Here is a 20074-nt window from a genome sequence, read left to right on the forward strand (position 1 = left end):
TCATTGTCGGTACTCCAAGTTCCTCTTTTTTCATAACTTCTTGAAAAATGGCGACTCATATATTGGATACGCCTAATGGCAACCTTTACAGTACCTCTTTCAGATAGTTTTAGAGATATGCATATTACTATATCAGATAAACTTAAACATAATCCACTTTGAAATTGTTTGAAGAACATAAATACCACATGATATTGTGCACCAAATCGTAATAAATACAGCCAATCATAGTTCTTTTCTAAACCTATCAGATCTATTTAGTTATATCGCTTTGGACTGGGAGGTCATTCACAACTTGAGTGGGTTAATGGTAAATGGTTAAGAAAAGGGATAAACGAGAAATAATTTCATGGAGAGTGTTTCAGTTTGGAAGTAATATTTAATATTAGTGGATGATAAGAGGATATGTATGATCCGGAAGGAACACAAAAATTTATTCTTAAGCATTGCATTACCATTATAGGCCACTTATTCCCCCTACTACGAGTGAAAGAAAAAGGGAAAATATAAAAACTATCATTAAAGCAATCTAATCCAAGTTACACCTACTATATCCATAGGGATTGTGTTGTGTTGTCTTAAAGGTACCTACTATATCCATAGGGATTGTGTTGTGTCATCCTAAAGATAATGATTTTATCATAGAGATGATAAGGGGACTATTAACAATAGTGCAAAGTGGAAGTTACAAGTACCTGTAGTCTAGTAGTAGACTACATACACTTTGATAGACTTTACCAGTTAAATTGATGTTGCTGCCCTAAGACGAGTAGGATTTCCTGCACCAAGTTCATCAGATGTGTTTCTTCTTTGTATTTTCTAAGAGTACGAACAAGTAGTTAGGCTAATTGTGAAGCATCAATGCAGCATGTAGGGTATGAAGAAAGTTTTTGCGTACTGTCCTTATTCTCAAATAGTATTAAAAATTTTGCGATAAAATTTTATTTTAGCATGTTGAATGGAATGGACATTGGACATGTTTTTATGCAGACCGACAAGGCAGCTATGCTGGACGAAATAATTGAGTACGTAAAGTTTCTGCAGTTGCAAGTGAAGGTAAAGTTTCTTTATGAATTTTGAGCTTAGAGGCATAGGGCTAGACTAGCTACTATTCTCCAAATACTGAGAGCAGTCTCCATTGACAGGTCCTAAGCATGAGTAGACTTGGTGGCACAGGAGCAGCTGGTCAGGCTATAGCAGATATCTCTGCAGATGTAATAATCATGTTATTTGTTATTCTGAAGTAGTTTCTTCAACAATATCATTTGATGTGATTACCAACATTAGAAATTGAAAAATAAAGGTTAACAGAAATTTGATGAAATGTCAGGCTTCAAGCAGCATGAAACTTAGCAAAATCAAGAAGGGTACTGAGAATATTTGCAAAGATGAGGAGGGATTGTCCATAACAGAAGGAGAGTTAGCAAAACTGATGGATGAAAACATGGGGTCAGTAATGCAGTGTCTGCAAAGCAAAGGCCTGAGTCTCATGCCTCTGTCCCTTGCAACCACAATATCTGGCATATCCATGCAGCCTAACGCCCTAGTGAGAAGCCCTTGTGGGTCGAACCAGGTTAGTAACTCACCACAGCCCAGCTATTTTTACAAATGCATCTTTTACAATTTACATGAATGAGATTCATAACTAGCATTGTATATCATGTGATATTAATTAATATTTTTACAGGGTTGTATATCATGTGAAATTAATTAATATTTTTACAAATGCATCTACTGATAACTAGCTATGAAGAGAGAGCTTTCCTAATCAATGGACAGCGTCATAGCTTTCCTAATCAATGGACAGCGTCCGTTATTAATTTCTGGCTCCGTCGTTATTGTTAACATCATTATTAGATAAGTTTATATAATAATAATAATAAATTAATTAAAAAAAATATAAATAATTTTATGTGTATATATATTAACATAATTTTTTTGGTAGAGTTTGATCTTGCATAGAAGTTGTTCACCAAAAACATGAAATATACATACCTACTTATACACAAAACACACATGAACATTGATACCTCTATATGCATAAATGAGCATCTAAATACTTTAGTCCTTTAAGGTATGCATTTTACATCTAGATTAAACATACTACATTTTGAGTTTGAAATTGATAGATTATTTTACTTTTTAATGTTGATTTCAGTTTAAAAGATTATATGTATTTTTAAAATTAAACCAATTGTCAAACAATTGATCGCCTTATTTTTCATTAAATTCTAAAATATTTTTAAAATTTGCAAAGCTATCATCTAAACATATAGATTAATCAAGCAAATCATTTCTTATTTGTTCAAATAGAACTTCAAATATTACACAGACTTACACATTAATAAAGTGCACATTTAAAAATTCATTTTAATATTTTGTTTTAAAAAAAATACACTCTTATAAATTATTCAATAATTTCTAATTAAATAGTTTTATGTGATTGTACCCTTCGAACATGAATATTTCTTTCAGAGTGAAACATGGTGGATAAACAAGTACCCATATATGAAATGGACGCTTTATATAATACGTGTCATGCTGCATGTCGTTCGAATACTAAAGCTTATCCAATAGAACATACCTCAAAGTACCAGAGGAACCTATATCTATATATATATACATCATTGTCTCAATGGAGCACATCATGTTGCAGATTGTTCGGAATAGAATAGAGATATCAACCAGTGAAAAGGGTGATCCCAAAGTAATAGGTAGTTAATTATCTGGTAAGGAAAATGAGTTCGGATGACACTCCCATGTCAGAAGAAGCTCAAATGAAGCTCAAATGTGGAGCCATGAAAGGAGGGCTCAGCACCGCAGAGGTTTGTATTGTATTTGGTATTATTTTACCTATGTTTTTGTCTTTTCAATAAGCAACCCTATGCTTATATTTGTAAACTTTCATAATAATTAGATAACACCATGTAAATGAGTTAATGGAAATATAATATGTGACCGCAAAAGCATAAGGAAAAGGAAAAATTGCACCCTTCATAAGCTCTGTTTCAGCTAATTAGTAGGTCTAACTAAAACAAAATCCATAGGTTTCGAATAAAACCCAATTGCATATCAAATTCTGCACATCACCATCGATTTGACAGCTCTAGGTGAACTATTTTAGTTCCATTTCAAATCCCATTTCAAATCGGACAGTATACAATCCATTTGTGTTGTCCTTGCAGACCTCGGCAGGGACTACTGCCACGGCAGTGGCTCCTTGTTATTAATAGTCATGTTTCAAAATATTTATGAAGCGTGTTTAACTCTCAGGCAAGAAAATGGAAATTTTGCAACTTGCAAGTGCTTTGAACATATGAATGGTCTTATCGTGTTTAATGAAAATACATCAGACTGCTTTCGTTTTACATCAAGTATTAAATTTGTAATCAGAAATTTCATCTTCAGTCGTTGTGTGATGGAATCAATCCAATGGACAAAAAAGGAGCGGATAAATATTATGGAGTTCGATGATATTTACCTATCAACAATGTTACATCTCATTTAAGGATACTATTATAGAATATGTGACAATAATGCTCGCACTAAATGAATAAATTGATTGTGATATTCTTTTATTGAGAATGTGTGCCATCATAAATATGCAAATCAAATAAGAAAGTTGGGTAAGAGGAATGCAAACTTCTTGCACGAGAAGAATCTATTACATCACAAGTATTTCAAATCATAGGTGTGTGATACAACTCTAAGAGAGGGCACTCATGTACGTTGTAGAAATATCCAAGAGAGCATGGCCAAAGCTGGGATTGGTTTAATTTCAATTTCCATCAGTTCCATACTAGTTTTTCGTATTTCCACACATGGTGTTATACTCCTACAAATGCCCACTCATTGTTTTTTATATATTGGTTTGTGGCAGCTCACTATGGACTTGACTCGACTTCGAATGCATTGTTTCTACATAGTTTGATAATGACACTTGCATTCTCCATGTCACTATCTGCAGCTATGCCTATATTCCTCACTGGTTTTACTATCGGCTATTGAGAATATTACGTCACTGTATCTTGCTGGGATTTTCGATTTGTTTGACTGGATTGATAATTGCCATGACATCTGTTTATCTCCTATACTGTCGTTAAATCTTGTTATGGGAATGTGCATAGATTTCTGTACGTGGGTCTTATGGTATGAACTTGTCCATATTCAGGTGATATTTTCTATATCTCTTTATATCCTTAGCCATATTTTTACTATCCATTTCTGGACTTCTCATCGACGCTCCCATACACATAGAGATTGCGACACCAATTAGCCATTGGTTACCATTTTCTCTCGATTGCTGCTCTGGTTTGGCGGCTAAAGGGATCTTGAACTGTTTGCAATACTACAATCCTTTCTATATTACACAGCCATGTAAACAGGCTAGACTTCTCCTGGGGGATATATGGTGGTCATGCAAGGGATGTTATTGCCTTTATTGCTGTGACAGGTTCTAGTTTTCCTGTTGGTTTTGTCTTTCACTGAACCCTGGTTTTTTGTCTTTCCACTGCTTGACGGTTTCTCTTGGTTTTTCTGGCCTTTTCCCTAATTTTTCCGGCATTATTTCCGGTATTTTTCTCGGCACCACATCGCCCCATGTTAGTTGGTGGCATTTACTACAACTCTCCATTGACACATGTCCTACTGATCCTACCGACCCTGGGATCTATCACTCCTCGTCCTCGTGTTTGTCTTTGGATCAACTCCTTCCCGATCTGGAGTTATTGGTAACTAACACTATCTCCCTAGATTATTCTAGAGGTGAGATCTGTTGGCGTTGTTTATGTCCTTTTCAGATCTCCATGTACTACATATATCAGGGTTGTACATTTTCCTTTATTGGCATTATCTACTTCTTACATGCCTATTTACTGTTTTTCTTGGGTTTTCTCATTTGCCGGTGTTTGTACATTTGGGGAGTGTTTCAAAAATAACACTTTTCTCTAGAATGTGTGATATCTGTTAGATGCACTAAATCAAGTCTTTAATTTTTACTTCCATTTCATATGTACTATCACATTCCTCCATAATCACTATCTGCCACTTTCATTGTCTTGAGCACATGGCTACCTAATGGGGCCCGAAATTGGGATGGGGTCTCTTTTTCTTTGTAGGGTCATCGCTTTGGTGACATAGAAATTTTTAATTTTGACACTTCACCCCAGGAGGTGATCATTCAAGCCACTCTGGCGGCTGATTCAAACAGACACAAATGTCTAGGAGGCAAATGTGGCACCAGCTCGAAATCCCGAGATGGCTGGGACACTATTCTAGGGGATGCTTATGTGCCAGGTGTTGGCCATGCACTCTCTAATATGCTAGGTGCTCAGCAGAACCAGCGTCCAAGTCATAAGACTCATTCCAGTAAAACTACTTTCCCCCCTCTTGCTCTAGTTTTTGACCTAGATCAACTCAGTGATCATATCACCAGCCTGCAAAAGTGGGCTTGTGGGGCATTGGCACTTCTCAGAGAAATCTGATGCTAACATGAGGTCCTGGTGTGAACAAAAATGGAAGACTAAGTTAGGTTATATGCCAACAATTGTGAGGTTTCTGCGGGGATGGTACAACTTCCACTTCTTGAGTCAGGAGGACTTACAAAAGATCAAAACTATCCCTTGGATCGATGGATGCAGTTTCCTCGAACTTCATCACTGGTACATTGAGTTTAACTCCCTAAATAACATCCTGCAAAATAAACTTATTTGGGTTAATTTTCAAGGGCTTCCAATCGAACTCTGGTCAAAGCAAGCTCTGCAGGACATTGGGAATGCTTTAGGGAAGTTTATATATGTCGACCTGCAGTGTTTGGGGGAACTTGACAAGCAGGTAACATGGATTTTAATTGAAAAGGAATATAGGGGTGGCTTCTCGGACCAAATTGGACTCCACTAGGGGGCGACACACTTGTCTAAGGGCTGGATTACTGGGGTGTCCCGTTTCACTGCTCATTCTGCCATCACATAGGACACATGGTGGCAAATTGCCCCCATTGTAGGGGTGGGCGAACGCATAGAAAAAAGCACATGGAGCTACGCTCAAGAAACAATTGGCTGCTGTTTACTCTCAAGGTCATGATTCTCGCAGCAAATCAGGCATTATTCATGAAACTCACCCCCATTATAACTCTGCACTTGATACCTCTCATGATGGGTCTTCTCCTCGCATTGAATCCTCCCCTATTTACATCTCATCAACCTCCCCGTCATCCAAGAAATCGAAGCCAGTCACCCTCGGCCTGGCTCCACCTTCCAGTACAACATTCCCAAATTTACTACTTTTTTTCAATATGTACTCCAATCCATATTAGGCACAAGATGCTCCATCCACCTCATATGAAAATCCCATTCCATCACCCCCTCATGTGCTTAATTCTCAGAGCCCTCCTGACAACAGCATCCCTCCGATAACCCCTCAATTATCTCCCACCAACTCTGTGGGTAGCGACTTGGAATCGCTGCTCAATCGAAAAAAAATAAATCTCTGGTCACTTACTATTCATAAGCCAGATAATCTCACCTCCCCACAAATTAGTACTACTTTGGCTGGGAACATTATTGTTCGCCGGAAGTGCAACTGTGGTAGTCGTCACTTTAGGGGTCATGCTAGAAAGCTAAACTCTCAATCCCCTAATGAAAAATTCCTTGTTGATGTTCTGATTGCTGACATCTCATCTTCACGGGCCCTTGGAGCACACATGCCTGAGCGGGATGTGCCATGACTACCATCTTATCTCTTAACATTCGGGGTTTGGGAACACCCTCAAAGTTCCAGGCACTTAGACATTTATTTCACTTTGTTCGTCCATGTGTTATTTTATTACAAGAGACCATGCATCTGGTTTCAAATGTTGTTGCTTATTTCCGAAAAATGTTCCCACATTGGTATATTTCTGCCACAGCCACTGTTGGACTTTCAGGTGGGCTTGTGGTCATATGGGATCCGCTCTAGGTGCGGGCAAAAAATTACTCTTGCTCGGCGGGCATGCTGATCAAGGCAAATTTTCGAGGACAACCAGAATGTATGCATATTCTAAACCTATATGGACCATATAGGAACAAGATGGATGTCTGGAAAGAACTATTCACTTTTGGTATTATGAACCTGAATTCACTGATTATTGTGGGGGATTTTAATTGTATAATCATTATGGATGAAGTCTGGGGGAGTACAACAAAAGGAGACCTTATTGTGTTAATGATGCGTGAGGCTATCATTGAACATAATCTCATTGATATTTGTCCTTAATCGATCCTCCCCACATTGGATAATGGCAAGAAAGGGGAGGCATATATTGCGAAAAGGTTGGATCAATTCCTCATGCATGAATCATTGCTAGACTGACTAGGTTATTTACATTTGGAGATCATTAGTAATTTTCTTGCAGACCACCAACCTATTGTATTACATTGGTGGGAGGGGATCCATAGGTATGGTTTTCCTTTCAAATTCAACCATACTTGGCTCTTTGATTTTGATTTTAATGAATTGGTAAACAAGATTTGGTCCTGGCCTCTCTTGCTAGTGGCTTCCCCGATGGAGCACATTTTGGCTAAGTTAGATATTCTCAGACAACATGTTAAGCATTGGAAAAAACAAAAAACCCTAGCACAATGGAAGGACCTTAAGGAGATCGAAATAGAACTAAAAACTCTCCTTCCTCTGATGTCCTCACACTCATTGCATGAGGATATCAGGTCACACATTCATCTTTTTGAGAGTAAGAAAAAGGATATCTTATCTGCTATTGAAGCTTCTTGGCGCTTAAAGAGTCAGGCGATTTGGATTAAGGAAGGAGAAAACAATACAAAAAGATTTCATAGACATGCAAACCACCGACGTAATATAAATTCTATCGGGGAAATACATGACGCGGAGGGCATAGTTCTCCAGACGCAGGATGTCATTAGTGGAGCTGTAGTTGAACATTTCCAAAAAGAATATGATTACAGAGAGGAGGCTGATGGGGAAGTAATGGTTTGGGTGTTGGAACTCTTTCCAACTATGTTTAATGTGGGAGATAATGAAAACTTTATAAAAGAAGTCACATATGCAAAAATTCTGTTGGTCCTTAAATCTTTCCAACGGGATAAAAGCCCCGGGCCGGATAGGTGGTCAACTGAGATCTTCATACATTTCTATGATATATTTTAATCTGATCTCTTGTAGATGGTGGAGTCAAGAACCAGAGGTAATATACATCCGCGTATCAACTCCACGTATATAGCACTTATCCCAAAGAGATTATCATCCCTGAATTTTTTCAATTATCGACCTATATCACTCTGTAATATGATATATAAGATAATATAAAAAATTATTGTTGTTCGTATGAGGGGGATACTTTCAAAATTTATATCGCCAGAACAATTTGGGTTCTTACCAGACAAATAAATCCACGATGTCGTTTCCATTACACAGGAGTGCATGCACTCTATTCATACAAAGCACATCAATGCCGGGATTATGAAAGTGGATCTTCAGAAATCTTATGACCATGTTAATTGAGGTTTTCTGCGAAAGATTTTGTTTAAAATTGGTCTGCTACCCAAAGGTGTAAACTAGGTCGTGGCTTGCGTTCTGAACATCAATTATGGAGTCATTATAAATGGCCTTCCCACTCAATTTTTTTGTGCCGATCATGGACTGCGCCAGGGCTGCTCCTTATCTCCTTTACTATTCATACTTGTCATGGATGGGTTGAGTCTGAAAATCAAGAAAGCAGTGACTTATGGTCATGTTCAGGCTTTGGATGTGGGTATGAACATCAAAATCTTGCACATTCTATTTGTTGATGACGTTCTAATAATGGCAATGTTAAATTGCTTCACTTGGCTGTATTTATGTCACACATTTAATAAATTTTCCATTATATTTGGGCTTTGTATGAACCTACATAAATCCATTATATATCGTGATGAAGGTGATTTGGAGATGATTGCATATATCAACAACTTATTCGGCATTGGGGCAACACAAATGTTGCATGGTATGCATTACCTTGGCTATCAGATTAAACAAAACTGCTACAGGAACTCAGATTGGCACTGGCTAGTTGATCACTTCTTCAAGCGGGTCACTGGATGGGAATTCCATTGTCTATCTCTAGGGGGCTGTGTGATCCTCACAAAGGTCGTGCTCGCACAACTGGGGGTATACTAGGCTCATTTGTACCAGATCCCAATGGCTATTTTAAAAATCATCAACCGTATCATTGCAAATTTCATATGGTCAGGCTGCAATAATAGACACAAATTATACTTGGCAAAACTAACTCATATTGCCAAACCAAAAAACAAGGGGGGATGGGGCATTCTGGATCTGAACCTATTTGGTATTTCTCTTCGGGTGAAATCACTCTAGCGATCCATTTTTGGCTCTGGCTTATGGAGCAAGCTGATCAAATAGAAGTAGTTGAAAAACTGGGCTTCCATTTTCTAGTTTTGCAGACAAAGCATTGCCTTAAAAATCGGATCGGCCATCTGGAACAATGTGCACAAGGTGTCTTTTATCTTCTTACAAAAACTGGTTTGGAGCATGGGATCGAGGCACTCCATTATCATTAGACTACACAAGGTTCTGGGAGTTGGACAGACTTGTCATCTCTTTGATAATTTATTGTAATTTCTATACGAAAATGGTATTTTCTTATGGAACCAATTGATCAGTTCATGGAGGGATAAATATCCCATTTGGAAAAGTGCAAATGATCTGAGGATGGCTGATAATATGGCAATTGAATGGAAATACATTTGTGTGGCTCTTAAAGCATTGGGAATAAGCCGAGAAGAACAACGTGACAAAATGGTTTGGGTTGGGAAAATGAAGGAGGGCAACATTTCTGTTGTTGATGTTTATGATACTTTGTGTGGTGGAAATGATATCAATTTGGTGGATCCTATCCTCCACGCACTCTGGAAAATCCATATTCCTATCAAAATTATCTGTCTTGCATTGCTGGTATATCATAATAAGAATCTCACATGGGAGAATCTTAAAAGGAGAAATTGGCATGGCCCCAGTTATTGTACTATTTATAAAATGGATATAGAGGACAATGATAACATATTTCTCAAATGTCATAAGGTGCAACAGGTATGGAAAAAATTAGCAATTTATTTTGGATTTACATATCTTTCTCACCAAAACGTTGCAAATTGTACGAGGTGGTGGAGTAATAAAAAACCATCATGGCGGGCCATTCCCCTATTACTTTTTTGGTCCATGTGGAAGTGGAGAAATAACTATATTTTCGAAGATAGATCGACAGACTTTGAGATGATGCATGAAGAAATCATTTCACTACATGCTTTATATTCTTCACATGATGCTATTCCTAAAGTGAAGATGGGTAGGAGCCCTGGTCACAATATGGAACTTCCTTTTGCCTGTTTTGATGGTGTTGCACAAAATAGCATATGTGGTTCCGGCTTTTGGATAAATATATCAAAGGATTTACAATATAAGGCACACTGAAACGCTGGCCTGGGTAAAAACAACAAGGTTGAGGCTATGGCACTGTGGGGAATGTTGTGGTTTATTAATTTTCTTAATATTCTGGAGATTAAAAACAACAAGGCTAAGGCTATGGCACTGTGGGGAATGTTGTGGTTTATTAATTTTCTTAATATTATGGAGATTCACATATATGGAGACTCGAAGATCATCCTGGAACATGTCAAAGGAAAGGCACTCATTTAGAAACAAGAATTGCATGGTTGGTTAAGGAGAATTCAAGATCTCTGGGATCTACTAAAGCAACCCACAATTCAACATATTAGAAGAGAATATAACCAGATTGTTGATGAGCTATCAAAAAATGGACTACATGATCCAATGGGTGAAGTGAAGATGAACATTCATATGGAGGACAGGAGGATTGACTCTGTGCAATATACAATTCTAGGGTAAAATTTGTATATGTGTTTTTATTTTTTGTATAACTGTTTTGTATTTTGTTACCCAATAGGAAGAATATGGTGGCGTGTACAATACACTACTCTCTCTATAAAATGGTTCGATATGTTTTTTTTTCCAACACGCTATTTGAAGAAATGTTGTTTTAGATATCTCCTTATATTTGATTATATATATATATCTCCTTATATTCGATTATATATTCCCTTATATTCAATTATATATTTCCATGTAGTAATTATCAGTTTTGCCTTCAAAAATGTTAACTCTTTGCTTTGAGCATTTCTATATGCAAATTACAGTTTATTCCTTTTCACATTAGAACAACAGAAGTATCCCCTGTTTGTTTCTTTTTTGGAATATCATGTACATAATATTTAATATATAGTTTTTTTCCATGCTAAAAAAAAGTCAGAAACATGTTTATGTCAAACGATATTTACAAGGTGGTAAAGCCCTCCTAACTCATTGGTTAAAGCAAAAAAAATACCATCTCATTTGATGGTGATTGAGGATGTTCAAATGTAATTTGTAGAGCTTTTCACATTTTTAAAATTTAAGTACATGATCAAAATTATTAATGGCAAAAGCTAACAAATTTTAAAAATATGGTTGTATGTTATTTTAAAACCCATTTTAATTTAGGAAAAACCAGCTCATTTGGAAAACCCATACAAGAAAGTTGAAATGCAAGAACTTAGAAAAAAACAATGCATTTCCAAAAAAGCATACATGGAAATTGAAATGCAATAATTTTAAAAAAGAGTTTTAAAATAAAGGAAAGTCTACCCTCACAAATTTGAATAGAACCTAAAATGAAAATTTAAATAAAACATAAATTTAAATAAAGAGTACAAAAAAATACAAAAACATCGTCAAATTTTCATTTAACTCGCCGAAAGGATTTGAAATTCCTTTCCGTAACTTGCAGGGATTGCCATGGAGGCTCACTACTTACGGGGCAGCTTCTTGTGGTTCCAGATATGTACATAAAAGATTTTTATCGTTGGGACATGACATTTTTTTGTGTACAATCCTCTCTTTTCTGGGGAAGGCGAGCGTTGGACTTTCAGTCTGCCTATCACTGACAGCGACGAGACAAACTTGCAGGTGTATATAAAAGCTTTTTATTGTGGGGACATGACATTTTTTGTGTACAATCCTCTCTTTTTCTGGGGAAGGTGAGCGCTGGACTTTGGCATTTCCTATTTCCAACTCTACTGCATATTTAATGCACTTGAGATGCATATTTATTCCCCTAAGACTTCTTCCTGGACAGTTATTTTTATTGATTTGGCTAACATCTTTCTTATCTATTTCTTCAATGGGGCCTCTGTTAATAGGCAATGCGGGTGTGGAGTCTCTCTCCAAATTGACTCTAATCTATCCTTTGACTTTAGATGGTTCGGGGGTATTGGCAACAATTGCAGGGCTGAGATGTTGGCATTATGGGGATCTTTGCAGGTGGCGCTCTAGCTCAGCATCGACAACATTTTGTTTGTTGGGGACTCCCTTTCCATGATACGTTGGATACAAGATCGCTTTGTTTTACACACCCGGGTCCTCTTCAACTAGATGCAGCGTATCTTAGATCTCAAGGCTCTCTTCTCAGAGGTTTCCTTTCAACATGTCTATAGAGAGAAAAATGTTGAAGTTGATGCCCTCCCCAAGGGTGCTCTTTCACTTTTGCCTGGGTATATGTTTTTTGAACAAATTGTGGACAAAACTATTTGTAGTGAGGGCTCTTTTGCTTGTGTCTAATTCACTCTATTTTTTGTCTGTGATCTTCATTGCTTTTCATGGGGTGGTTCCATATTTTCTACCTTAGTTTTGTTTCTCCTAGATTTCTTATAGGTTCCCTTGATGGCATGCTTGTTGAGCATTGTATTGTTTCTTAGCATTGTATTGTTTCTTTATGAAGTGCTGGAGAACATTACTGTTTTGTTTTTTGTTAGGATGTGAATCAAGGTCTCTTCCCTGGCTTGCCAAAGGATGTATGTCGGTCATATTTGCTTGAGTCTAAAGTGTAGTGGAACCATGAATATGTAAAACATTTCATCCATATATAAAATGTTTCGGGTTTTCTTCTTGAAAAGGAAACCACTTTCAAACATCTTCAATCAATTAATGTTAATGTTAAAAATTAAAGGATGAAATTTTTATTTTTATCTTTTTACATCTTTTTACATAAATTTTAACATTAGCATTAATTGCATAGCATTAGTAAAGCATGGACAAATCAACTCCCCAACACTTGAAATCCCTTCTAACATTGCTTACACTCCAAAACTTCATCCTTTTATGTAAATTTTAACATTAGCATTAATTGCATAGCATTAGTAAAGCTTGAACAAATCAATTCCTCAACACTTAAAATCCCTGCTAACATTACTTATACTTGAAACCTTTAAAAGCTCCAAAATTGTAACTAAATTGCATGAGAATAAGACAATAAAACAATTTTAAAAAGTCCAAATTAAAATAAAACAAAAACAAAAACAAAAAATTCTCTAAGACCTATGTCCTACTAACCTACTAACCATGCACAAGTCAAAACCAAAATTAGAATTTGAACTCATGTTATTTGTGTTACTTAGATTTGGGATCCAAAAACTCATCTCAAAGCTAAAATATGTGAAAATGTTTGAACTAATAACATTTTGCACGTAAACTCTTTTATTTTCTTTAACCTTTTACCCGGGTATATGACCAAGGGATTCAAAGAAATCCGTTGGAAAAGAAACAAGGTGTGTGCACAAAAAAAAAGTAGAACTGCATATTAAATCAAATTTATGAGACTGTTGTGTATACATGAAAACCTTAAATTTATATTTACGATCAATATTGCACCACGTCTATTTTTTTCTTATAGAATATGTATATTAACAGTAAATAAATAAATACAACTACTCTATTATATGCACCTTTTTAACACAATAAATATCACCAACTCTGCTATAAATTATCTTACCACCATTAACCTAGGCACATGTGCGTACGTACACATATATATATAAATACGAAATTTCTCATCAAATTTATGTTCTGCAATTCTGGAAAACGATATTCTTACTACCATGCAGAAAAATCTCGATGGCTGCAATATATATATAAATATTTCCCTTTAAAGTGAAATCAGGTGTTTTCTGTTGTAATAATAAAATCAGCTTGATTTATTCGTAGGTAACAGTTCTTTTTTCCTTGTATTATTATCAGGCTTCTACTTTTAACATTAAAACGAAAATTATAAAGTAGAGTGAGCTATGTTTCACCTAACGACTTTTAACTTGTCCCATTTACAAGTGAATAAATTTAAAATAATAAATGAAAGGAATAAGGCTAATTGTCTTTAAAATTTTTAAAAGAAAACATAAATAAAAGAGAGATTGAACTTGAATTTGTATGGTTCATGTTACATCTCTAACTAGTGAACTGGGGTATTGTGAATCTATTTTCCTCTTCTTAATAGCGTTTTTCAAAAAAATCACAATTCAGAAATCATTTAAATATTATTTTCTTTATAAAAATTAAAAGTAAGAGATATTTTTTTTGTTATAATAGAGTTAATTTTTTATTTTCGTTTATAATTTCGATAGAATAAGAATACTTTTCTGAGACTTAATTATGAATTTATTTTTCTTATTACTTTGGTAAATGTTAATATCCCCTTTCAATATATTTTATTTTATTTTTAACAAAAAATAATAACACAAAAAAATTTGATTTCCTGTAGGAATTGAAGCTTCTGTATTTTAAGTACATGCTATATATGAAAGGGCTAAAAACACAAAAATTAAAAGAAAATATTACAACTACCTTTGTCCTTAAAATTCACAAATGGAATTGACGAATTCCATTGAAGCTTCTAGTTTAAAATTAAGTAAAATTAAAAGCAAATATTACAACTAATTTAACTTCAGTTTTTCATCTCATATCCTACTATCTTAACTTTTTTTTCAATTTGGCAGTCTTTCAAATTTTCTCAGCAATGGGCGCTTCGGCCTCTGCGTCCGGCCATCCTCCAGCTGAACCAATACCCCTGAAGTGCAATTTTTTTGAGGTCCTTGGACCGCTAGAAATCCAAGTATTTTGACATTATCATTGCATTATGGTGTCACTAAAGGGAATTTCTTCAAACATTAGAACTCACTTATCCGAAAGTATTTTAGTCTTGGAAAAGACTTAACTCTTCAAAGCGCTTTGGAAATGCACACTGCCCAGTTCTCTATGTTTTTGTAATAATGAGTATGTTAGATATTCTACAATTTTAACAATGATTCTGTATGCGGAATAAACTCAAAGAATCATTAAACCTTATTGCCCAGGGATACGAGTTACCTCCAGCCATCGGTGATGTATTGATGCAGGCCACAATCCACAAGCTTCTCCTTCAGCACTCCAACTTCTGTCCAGACAAAAGAACACAAAATTCTGAAGGCACTTCCGAGCTCTGCTATCTTAGCTAGATGGTGTAGAACTAAAGGGGGTTGAGATCTGAGCTTGGGGACCAACAGATAAACATATAGCTAAGCTTCCATCAAGCTTCTAAATGCTATGTGTTAGAAAAACCACAAATCAAGGTAGAGATGAGATCAAAGTAATGGACCACTTTAGTAGCTCCCAATTATTAATTTAGTAATTTCAGTTGATTTTCTTAACTTAAGGAAACTACTGCAGTTGGTTTCCATAAGTTAAGAAAAGCTGCAACTCCATAAATCAAGGTAGCTTTTGTGTTAAAATAATGGAGCTTAACATTCTCCCACTTGGTCCATACTTCCAAACTTAATGTCTCAACTTAAAAACCATTGATAATCTGTATTAAGTAATAGATACATGAATCATGGCGATAAGTCCTCTAATGATGAGTATTACCTTCCATGTATTACTATGCATTTATTCTTATTATAATTTATGTGGCAACAATTTCTTAATGAATAAACCATATGTTTATTCTTGGTCCTTCTTAAATGAATTTTCTCAAATCAACTTAAGGTGCGCATAATATGAGAAAAAACATCACAATAATTAAGAATTTCATTAACATTGTCCATACAATGAAAAAACTGCATAATGGAACCAAGTCCCATATTCAATACATGATCCTTGAAATTAACTGTGGCATGCCCTTAGTCAAAGGATCATTGATCATTAACTCAGTGCTGACGTGCTCAATGACCACTTTATTTTCTTTAACACGTTCCCTTATAGCTAAAAACTTAATGTCGATGTGTTTATTTCGACTCCCACTTTTTTAGCCATAAAACCAGCAGCTGAATTATCACAATATATTCTCAATGGCTTAGATATAGAATCCATAATTCTAAGCCCGGAAATGAAATTCTTAAGCCATACACCATGTAAAGCAGCCTCAAACAGGATATACATAAGCATGTAGTCTTTGGTCCCATGAAGGTACCTCATTACTTTCTTTGCAGCTCTCCAGTGGTCTAAACCTGGATCATTCTGACATCATCCCAACATTCCCAATGGGAGCTACACTTGGTGAACAATCCTTCATCCTGAATCTCTCTAAAATTTTATTAATATAGGCTCCCTGTGACAGACCCAAGTTGCCTCGAAATCTGTCTCTATGGATCTTAATGCCAATGACATAAGATACCTCACCCATATCATTCATATCAAAACTTTTAGAGAGGAATTGTCTCACCTCATGTAGCAAACCCTTATCATTGGTTGCTAGCAAAAGGTCATCCACATATAAAACAAGAAAACAAATTTTACTCCCACTAACCTTCAGGTATATACATTGATCCATAATGTTTTCTACAAAACCAAAAGAAGAAATTACACTATGGAATTTCAAATACCATTGGCGGGATGCTTGTTTTAAACCATACAATGACTCCTTGAGCTTGCAAACCAATTGCTCATGAAGAAGTGTTATCAATCATTAATGAAGAAGTGTTATTAATCATCATCTTTTAGTACCAGTGTGAACATGCATTGAATCATATGTGACATTGTTTTGTAAATTAATGCAGTAAAGACCATTAGACAAAATACCATTCCCAACATAATCAGATTTATAGAATAGACTGAAAGATTTTTCTGAAAAGTTTAAGGAATATCCAAAAGGTACAAGCCTTGAAACTGAGATCAAGTTTCTAGAAAACTTGGAACATAAAAGGTCTTTTCTAACTCCAAAACAAAACCACTACTTAAAGTTAAATAACATGTTCCTATAGCTTCCACATGTGAGCCCATCTTGTTTCCTAATAAGATGCTTTGCTCACTTCCCACTAGCTTCCTTTGGTTTTGCAAACCTTTGCAAGGAATTTGAAATGTGAATTGTTGATCCAGAATCAATCCACCATGTGTTAATATTAACATTAACCATATCAGATTCACAACAACCAAACGAGATTACTTCCTCAAGTTCGGGAATGTCAGAACGAATTTCAGAGAAATTTGCAGGTTGTACTACTGCATCAAAATAAAGAATCACATGCTTATGTTGAGGCTTAATAAACTTTCATGTTTTACCAATGTAAAACATGGTAAAAAGAATTGAATCAAATGACATGAAAATTGCCTGTGGGCTAAATTTTCAATTCAAGCAGATTCAATAAAACTTTATGAAATTTCACGTTTTACCAATGTAAAACATGCTAAAAGGAATTGAATCAAATGACATGAAAATTGCCTGTAGGCTAAATTTTCAATTCAAACTGATTCAATAAAAATTTATAAACTTTCATGTTTTACCAATGTAAAATATGCTAAAAAGAATTGAATCAAATGACATTAAAATTGCCTGTGGGCTAAATTTTCAATTCAAGCAGATTCAATAAAACTTTTATGAACTTTCATGTTTTACCAATGTAAAACATGCTAAAAAAGAATTGAATCAAATGACATGAAAATTGCCTGTGGGCTAAATTTTCAATTCAAGCAGATTCAACAAAACTTTTATGAACTTTCATGTTTTACCAATGTAAAACATGGTAAAAAAGAATTGAATCAAATGACATGAAAATTGCCTGTGGGCTAAATTTTCAATTCAAGCTGATTCAATAAAACTTTATGATAAAACTTATTAATTCATAACTCCTGTGGGTAGGTTATGAAATTTTATCCTAATTAATCACATAAATATAATAAAAATTCCTGTGGGATAAAATTTATTATATTCAGTGTAATTAATTACAATTTAATGTCTAAATAATCTTTATGTGATCTTGCCAATCAATATATAATTTTATTTAATTAAAGATGTTGTGGCTACTCTCTAATTAATTAAAATTACATGGATCACTAGACATTAATTTTGTTGCATAAACAAAACTTAACCAGAGAGAAAAATAATGTTTACTGAAAGGAGTAAGTCAAAATGACATTTTAATAAACTCCATATAACTGTAATAATTCTCCAGCAAATTCAAAAGCAGGTTAAAGCAGTCAGTATGACTACAAATTGATTGTTCAATTTATAAACTTAACCCGGAGATTGACTCACAAAATTGATTTTCAACAATGCTAAATCTGAACTTCATGCGAACTGAATGCCCAAATGAGAAATAAACCATTTCTTATTTCTCTTTAATTACAAATGTTCATAAATGTAAGTTCAATGTAATGTAATCAATTTACTTTGCATTTTGCATTGTTGATCTTATATAGTTTATCCAAATTAACTATATAAATAAAAATAACATATACCATAACAATCTTTAACATACATATAAACCGTTATGGTATATAATCAAAGGGTAATACCATGTGTTATAAACAAAATCCAACGTTAAACAAATACTTGGCATGGTATAACCTCCACCCAAAATTATCAAATAACATAAAATGATCTTAAAAAATGAATGTGATTGCAGATGCCAAGAACCTGAGTTAATGGTATATGCGTATTCACGCTAGGATGGACTGATGCCACAGTCTTTTCAATGCGGCTTCCACCATGCAAAAATTTTGAATCACTAACACGTTTGGCTTTACTTCCCTCAAATATATATATATATATATATATATATATATATATATATATATATATATATATATATATATATATATATATATATATATATAAAATTTCATGTGAGCCTAAACCAAAAACTGTAGGATTCAAAGAATCTTGAAAATCACCAAAGAAAACTGCATGTATTTATGTATTTCTTTGACCGATTGCAGACTCAAAACATAGTATATGTATTGCGTTTTGACTCTACTCCACATATAATGCTGGTGTTTTCCATCCCCATGATGAAACAACCCCGTGCACTTCCTCTATCTGATTCCTTAATGGTTTCTCTTTGTTCTGGCAACATATTTGATAATATTGGGAACGATCAGCATTCCACCCGCATTCCATCAAAATATTGTGAGTAGGATTGTTTATTGCAACATATATTATGGTATAAGGTGTAAGCCTTATAAATCCTCAAAGTATATCGGACGGCCCAAAACTTTAGAGAACCTTGAGTTATTAATATACGCTAATACCAATTGGAAAGAAAATGCGAGAGCGTCAATGTTAAGCATTGACTATATTAGAACAATTACTCTAAGAGGTGGCCAAATTAGTGTGAATTATCGAAATGAGAGGCGACATTTTAGTGCTTCGAGGTATTAAAGCAGTAAAACCATTCGATACCAGAACTATAGTTAACAATGTTTCACCACAAACTAAACTCAACAGTGTTTCACCACAAACTAAAGGGAAACATTTTAATTGATCAAAGCCAAGAATATTGTACCGTAAGTTATTATCTCCACTACAAATAAAAATTCTTAATGAGATAAAGTATGATATTAAAATAACTGCGATTCTATTGGCTGATTATAGCATTCCAAAAGACAAAGTGCAATAAATGTATTCATAGTGAAAGCGAAGTCATTGATGCTCGATGGCTCTGAAGTTCCCTCTCCATCAATGCCCGAAAATTCATGCATTGGTTTCACTCAGAGCTAATATCACACCCAGTAAGAACATTTATATAACTTTTAAAAAAATGCGATGGCAGATGGATATGCTAACAACAAAATTTTCCGCAACAAACAATACGACGAAGGTCACCCATTTAGGATAACAATGGCACAATCATTTGTCGTGATGATGAGGAACAAATTAGTAGTGTAGGTAGACTAAGAATGGATGCCGCAGATGAACTTTTCTGTTTCATGC

The 20074-nt window shown here is 34.9% G+C and overlaps 1 protein-coding gene across 1 annotated transcript in view; it reads left to right on the plus strand.

Annotated features, from left to right (window-relative positions):
* Positions 1-12076, plus strand: part of LOC149210787 (uncharacterized) — a 92416-nt gene extending 80340 nt beyond the window's left edge. Inside the window, exons 5-8 of the mRNA XM_089399097.1 lie at positions 991-1056; positions 1146-1214; positions 1331-1573; positions 11852-12076. Coding sequence (XP_089255223.1) covers positions 991-1056; positions 1146-1214; positions 1331-1573; positions 11852-12040 — 567 coding nt within the window. The 3' untranslated portion in view covers positions 12041-12076. The remainder of the gene's footprint in view (positions 1-990; positions 1057-1145; positions 1215-1330; positions 1574-11851) is intronic.
* Positions 12077-20074: the final 7998 nt, after the last annotated feature.

Source organism: Pinus tabuliformis, chromosome 1_2 (assembly GCF_031772625.1).
Source record: "Pinus tabuliformis cultivar Carrire ecotype Pingquan chromosome 1_2, CPIR1, whole genome shotgun sequence".
Lineage (NCBI taxonomy): Eukaryota > Viridiplantae > Streptophyta > Pinopsida > Pinales > Pinaceae > Pinus > Pinus tabuliformis.